Source organism: Oryzias melastigma, linkage group LG8 (assembly GCF_002922805.2).
Source record: "Oryzias melastigma strain HK-1 linkage group LG8, ASM292280v2, whole genome shotgun sequence".
In the NCBI taxonomy this organism is placed as follows: Eukaryota; Metazoa; Chordata; class Actinopteri; order Beloniformes; family Adrianichthyidae; genus Oryzias; species Oryzias melastigma.
This window is the reverse complement of record NC_050519.1, coordinates 4,785,723-4,792,691: the sequence shown is the minus strand read 5'-3', so window position 1 is coordinate 4,792,691 and position 6,969 is coordinate 4,785,723. Positions and strand designations below refer to the sequence as shown.

Below are 6,969 nucleotides of genomic sequence, written 5' to 3'. Positions count from 1 at the left end.
ATCTACAGGTACCACAATGACATCCACAAGTACAGAGACATCTACAGGTACAACAATGACATCCACAAACACAGAGTTATCTACTGATACAGCGATGACATCCACAAGTACAGAGACATCTACAGGTACAACAATGACATCTGCAAACCCAGAGATATCTACAGGTACAACAATGGCATCTGCAAACACAGAGATATCTACTGGTATAATGATGGCATCCACAAACACAGACACATCTACGGGTACAACAACGACATCCACAAACACCGAGATATCTACTGGTACAATGATGACATCTGCAAACACCGAGATATCTACAGGTACAATGATGACATCCACAAACACAGACACACCTACAGGTACAACAACAACATCCACAAACACAGAGATATCTACTGGTACAACAACGACATCCACAAACACAGAGATATCTACTGGTACAACAACGACATCCACAAACACCGAGATATCTACTGGTACAACAACAACATCCACAAATACCGAGATATCTACTGGTACAACAACGACATCCACAAACACTGAGATATCTACAGGTACAACAACGACATCCACAAACACCGAGATATCTACTGGTACAACAACAACATCCACAAATACCGAGATATCTACTGGTACAACAACGACATCCACAAACACTGAGATATCTACAGGTATAAAAACGACATCCACAAACACAGAGATGTCTGCGGGTACAATGATGACATCCACAAACACAGACAAACCTACAGGTACAATAACAACATCCACAAACACCGAGATATCTACTGGTATAAAAACGACATCCACAAACACAGAGATGTCTGCGGGTACAATGATGACATCCACAAACACAGACACACCCACAGGTACAACAACAACATCCACAAACACCGAGATATCTACAGGTACAATGATGACATCCACAAACACAAACAAACCTACAGGTGCAACATCCACAAACACCGAGATGTCTACAGGTACAACAACGACATCTGCAAACACTGAGACAAGTACACGGATCACACACTCAAATACCGTAACAACCACAGGAAAACCTTTGGTCACTACAAGCAATGAAATGAACACAGGGACATCAGCCTCATCAACCTACAGTACAAGCAGGCCAATGACAGCAACAAGCATCAATCAAAGTGGAGCTACATCTTCCCAAGTCACTAATACAGGTACAGCTATACCACTCACTGTTTCAAGACGGTGTTACACACAGCTTAGCAACATCATTTTTATCACTAACACCTTCACAGCAACTAAAAGTTCAGCAACCAAAGGTGTATTGAATTAAGCTCTGTGGGGAATAATATTGTAATGAAATTGTTTAACTACTGCATATTGTTCCAAAGGACTGTTTTTTTCTTCTATTTTCAATGGACTCATTGACTGTATAAGTTAAATAAATGTCCTGAGATTGATTGTGTTTTGTTCACAACAGCGTCTGGCCAAACGACTAAAACCACTCCTACTAATCCAGCAACTGCCTCTTCCAACACTACTCTGACCTCTGCTGCCACCACCAGTGCTATCCTTACCAACAGCATAGACCCTGCTGTCACTACTAGTGCCATTCAACCAACAGAAAGCCCCGTTTCCACTGCTCCCACACCCTTAGGTTTGTGCTTTTTTATGGTTTCCTAGAAAATAGTTTTATTTTATTTTATTATTTAAAGAAGAAAATTAACTTTGTTGTGTCACCCATGGCAATTATTTTTTAGCTGAGTCAAAATTTTTACATTAGAGATTCTCTAATTTTCTGCATATAAAATGAATGAGTTTTAAAAAAAGGGATAGTAAAACTAAATAATCTTTAAAATTAGGGTTGCTTTATTAACGTTAATTAATGCATAATAATGCATTATTTAACTCAACTCTTAGTATCACTTTAAAAACACACATAGTACTCCTATCAAATACATGTATTTATCTAAACTACCTATGCAGGTATGTGTATATACCTAAATTATGACTTAGTTAAAGGGCTCAAAGATGACAGAAAATTTGTAAAAAAATTCTACATTTGCTTAAAAGTTCAAAACAGAAACTTGTAATCTGAGCATTTGTTGGTGGTTCAGGGCTAAACATTTCCATTGATTTTAAAATGTGTTGAACAATTTTTATTTGAAAAAGCTTCACATTTGCAGAGCAGCCTAATCACTCTAAGGCATTTGCCTTTTTAGTTTTTGCAAGTTTTAGAAATTGCATTTATCCATAAAAAAACACGATAAGATTTAAAAAATCAGTATCTTAGCACCAAAATCTTAGCACCAATTTCAACAGGAAATCTTTGATCCAATTAGAAACATGTATAGTCAGTAGATTTAAAAAAAAAAAACACACATGGTTTATAGAACTAAATTACAAAGTTCAAAACTCCAGAAACTAACAGAAAAAGGTACCAGACTTTGCCAAAGAGTTTGTAACTCTGGGGTTAAAATATAATTGATACAATGTTTTTGTTGATAAAACAGTCTGAGTTTTTGTGGATCTTTCCTGACAAAAAATGGCAAAATTCATATGTTTTAAAGAGATGGTTGTTGTTTCATTGGAAGTGTATTTCTTGTCAGTTTGTCCAGCTGCCCCGTGTCCAGTTGGGAGCGCCTGCCTGAACGGGACATGCCAGTGTCTTTCAGGCAGTTACCTTTCGAATGGAAAGTGTGTACCAGGTGAGAGGGGGAAGTGTGTGTCGTAAAACCTCTGCAAAGTTTACACCTCATGTGTCAAAGTCAAGGCCCGGGGGCCAGAACCGGCCCTCCGGGTAATTCTATCCGGCCCTCCAGATCATTTTATTTTATTGTTATTAATGGCCAGATGTTATCTTGCGGTTATTTTTAACTTGTATAATTTATGTGAAATACATTTTTATAAAGCTTAATATACTGAAAGTTATTTATTGATTAAGTTGATTTATTCTGGAATAATATTCCTGCTTTTTTATTATTCATAATTATGTTAAAAAGTTATAGTTTTAAAGTTTTGAAAATGGGCATTATGTTTGCATTTTGGACTATTTTCGCATTTACCAAGATTTTTTTTAGCCTATTTTTAAGTTTAGCTTATATTTCAGCTACATGCTAGCTGTTTTGGCTAATTTAGGCTTTTGTTTATTAGTTTTCTAGGCTATTTTGGAGTTTAGCTAATATTTACGCCACATGCTAGCTGTTTTGGTTAATTTAGGCCTTTTAAAAAAGTTTTTGGCCGTTTTAAAGTTTAGCTATTTTTTCAGCTACATTTTAGCTATTTTTGCAAACCCAAGTTTTTTTTGTTTTTCATTTTTTTAGGCTAATTTGGCATTTAGCTAATATTTTAGCTGGCTATCAGCTTCAGTGTTTTCAGCTATCAGTTCAGGCACTTTAGCTATCAATTTCAGCCTCTTCAACTATCAGCACTAGCATGTTCAGCGGCCAAATTCAACTTACAGCATTCCCATTAGCATTATCGCAGGTAATGCCATATATCTAGTTAATAATTATGTTAAAAAGGTGCGGTTTTAACATTTTAAAAATGTTGTTTTAGAGTGTTCAATAAATGTTTATCCTGTTCGGCCCGCGACCTAAGGTGTGTTCTGGATTTTGGCCCGTTATGCGATTTAGTTTGACACCCCTGGTTTACATAGACTTTAAAGTGCTAAGATTGCCGCCTGATTCGCTCTCTGCCTGTTCGTCCCACAGCCAGAGTCTTCCCAGGAAACCTTCGTGTCACCTCCTTAACGTTTGACGTTCAGATGAGCAACAGGTCCTCAAGCATATTTAGAGAAACGGCAGCAAATATAAGTGCAGCCGTAAGTGATGCCACCATTCATGTTAAGAGGCTATTAAAAATCCTCTGCTCCTGCTCAATCTTTTTTCTTGTTTTATAGCTCAGAGATGTCCTAAAAAATGAGCAGGGGTATGTAAAGTCTGATGTAATTCAACTGCAGTAAGTTTTTTTTTTCTTCCTTTTTTAATTCTTTCTTTCTTAATGATTTTATTGTTAGAACTAAAGTGGATCGATTCCTCTAATTCTGCAGATCTGGCAGTGTGGTAGCCAGCGTGAATAACATCTTTGAAAACACCGCTGCGTCTGAAGAGTCTATCAAACAGACCATCGATGACGCTATATCCAAATCCACGGGGTTGTTGCAAAATGCTACCTTCAAAAGTAAGAAATGACTTTCAAGAATCCAGATTAGTGTACAAACACACAAAACACTACATGACTTCATGTACATTTTCTTTGCACTTGTGTTCTTTCAGGCACATCGCTGTGTGAGCAGGAGCCAGTACCCTGTGACGCTGCTTCCACCGTGTGTACAAACAAAAACGGTCAGGCTACTTGCTCCTGTTCTGAGGGCTACATCTCCACTGTGTTCTCAAACATCAGCTGCAAAGGTACATCTTCTCTCCTGAATGAAGACTAATCTCTGGTTTGGGCTCTATTTTCTAAAGGTTTCTGCGCAAACATATACAGAACTTTTCCAAAACACCTTTGAAGACCAGATGGTCTACAGAGTCTTAGAATTCGTTCAAATGAAACTTTCTGATCCAATCTACAATAAAGAGAGCTGTAACAACATCTTTTATCCTCACTGAAGTAGTTTTGTTGGGGGATAAAGGATGAAACAACAGGGAGAGATTCGCAGACGAGGTCCAGAGCCGTCGCCTTTTCTCTCTGCTGCCTTCTGACCCTTCCTCCATTTATCCCCCTTTTTTGTTTCTTTTTAACTGGTATGTAACCCAGGAAACGTGTTGGAGTCAGAGCTTTTTCCCCCGTGTGCACGTTTGAGAGCAGGAATGCTGGTCGCTTCATAAAATGACTTTTAAACTGATTCTGCAAGCAGTTCTTTATAAGAGTTGTCATGAAGAGAGTGAAACAATGCCCTGTTTCTTTTTTCGTAGCATGTCCAAGTGGTCAGAAGGCAGTGAGAAACACATGTGAACCGTAAGTCCAAAATTTCAACTTTGTAAAGATTTTTTTCATGAGTTTTCAAGTTTACCTTCCTTTCAAATGCTTCGTTCTTTCAGATGTTCCTTTGGATATGCTGGCTTCAACTGCAATGACTGTGAGTGATGTTAATTCACTTTTATATGTTGAAGCTTACATTTTGGGGGAAATTTCAGTTCTCATCTGAATAGAATTGATCACTGTGACCTGAAAAAAATGCAAAATTAACACAAAAAAACTTTAATTACTCCTGATATCCTCTGGCATGGATCTGTATCGTGTGTTAAACTGAAAAATAGAAATATGTCTCACATGAGTGTTTTATTTTTTAATAACAGATCCTTCTTGAAAGAAAACAGTGTCAAAAATGTTATATTAATAAAACTGGGCATTGAAAAAACTATTTAACATTTCAATCAAAGAGGCACATTTTTATGCAGAATGAGAAAAATAAAAGGTTGTTTTTTTGTGTCTTTTTTCTTTTTAAAGGTCATTGATTGCTTGCACCCATTGTGTGTCTGTAAAACACACATTAATTTGGATATTAACATATCCACTGAGAGTCACAAACAATTCATGGAGGCTTATAAAAGCAAAACAGAACTGATGCTTCAGGACTCCAATCGTCACCAGATGTAGACAGACTCAAACTAAACTCCTAACTTTGTCTTTGCAGCGTCACTTTTGGCTGTCGTGATCATCTCCTGTGTTCTTGGAGGAGTTCTTCTGATCCTGGTTCTGGTTCTGCTCATTTACTGCTGCCGGTGAGAACCTGAAACATCACTGTAGTGATCCTCCTGTCTGAACACACTGTATGTCTCCAAATTCCCTCCCTACTTCCTTATGGCTAAAAACATATTTAGTGCAGCTCTATCTAGTTTTTGAGATTTTAAAAGTAATTCGGACAACGTGCTCACTTCTTGTTTTTTTAAACTGCAAAATGACATCACAGATTTCACAAAGTGAAAATCTAATCAGTGCAAACGTTTTACGATGGTTATTTATGAATCCATTGTGTTCTGTTGATGAAAACATGAATGGTTTATTTAAAAAATACATGTTTTTTCACAAAACCTGTTTAAATCCAATGCATTGTGGTCCATATTCCCAAATCTAGTGAGCATTGATAAACACTGGTTTTCGCTGAGAATTCTGGGCACTCAATTTTGGAATTGTAGATTCAGACAGCACTAAAATATTGTAAACACATTATATAGTCAGTGCACTGTGTAGTGATTAGTGAAGGAACTGAAAAAAAGGTTCAGGTGTCAAATAAAGTTTTGGTTCTTGGGCTACAGTTGGTGCTGAGCTGCAGAGAAAAAAGCACAACCCACATTTTTACAGTTTTATTAATAATCTGGTTCTTATTCTGATTTTATTTGGGAAAACTATGAAATTTTCTGCACCACACTCAACTCATTATTGACGCATGTCAATGTCACGTGTCGAAAATCCATCCATCACTTTCTTAAAGCAGCTGGACTGATCTGCTAAATTGAAACCCTCAAGCAAGCAAAAAACGTATATATTTGGAAAGTTTATTTTAGCAGAAAAGAGCCAGTGAGGAAACAAGAGAAGAGCCTTCCACTGCAAAATAAAATAAATCCACATTTAACAAACAAAAACCAGGAGTCTTTACTCCAAACATGGATTTAATGTGATAGTAGCTCCCACAGACCATAATAGTAATGCAGATTATCAGCAACCGGCTGTCTAATGTTACGAGGATGCTGCTAATTAAGTTGATTAAATGGCGGATTCATCTTTATGATTATGCCAGTTAGGGCTGGGCGATATGACGATAAAAAACCGTGTACGATATCCAAAGCTGACGATAGGTCATTTTTAAGATATCGTTATATCGCGATATTCTACGAAAAGCTGCAAGAGCGAGAAGGCAAAAGCTTGTTGACAGCTGTGACTTTAAATCCGAGCTGCTGCTGCTCCCCCCCCCCTCCTCCTCCTCCTCCCCGGTGTGTTTTTCCTGTTTGGAAGTCACGTGACAAACAATGGGACAGAGTCGCGTGCGTCGTC

General features: G+C 37.6%; 1 protein-coding gene across 8 annotated transcripts in view; it reads left to right on the top strand.

Moving 5' to 3' along the window:
- Nucleotides 1-6,969, top strand: part of si:ch211-198m17.1 (mucin-21) — a 22,457-nt gene that overhangs the window by 12,316 nt on the left and 3,172 nt on the right. For 3 of the 8 annotated variants that reach the window (XM_036213153.1, XM_024272810.2, XM_036213151.1), the window contains exons 3-12: nucleotides 9-1,184; nucleotides 1,451-1,627; nucleotides 2,580-2,678; nucleotides 3,684-3,793; nucleotides 3,872-3,930; nucleotides 4,022-4,152; nucleotides 4,248-4,382; nucleotides 4,890-4,932; nucleotides 5,016-5,053; nucleotides 5,612-5,699. In XM_036213153.1, the coding sequence (XP_036069046.1) occupies nucleotides 9-1,184; nucleotides 1,451-1,627; nucleotides 2,580-2,678; nucleotides 3,684-3,793; nucleotides 3,872-3,930; nucleotides 4,022-4,152; nucleotides 4,248-4,382; nucleotides 4,890-4,932; nucleotides 5,016-5,053; nucleotides 5,612-5,699 (2,056 nt within the window). Of the gene's footprint in view, nucleotides 1-8; nucleotides 1,185-1,450; nucleotides 1,628-2,579; nucleotides 2,679-3,683; nucleotides 3,794-3,871; nucleotides 3,931-4,021; nucleotides 4,153-4,247; nucleotides 4,383-4,889; nucleotides 4,933-5,015; nucleotides 5,054-5,611; nucleotides 5,700-6,969 lie in introns of those variants that run through there. The other 5 variants (XM_036213154.1, XM_036213157.1, XM_036213156.1 and 2 more) reach the window with 5 other exon arrangements.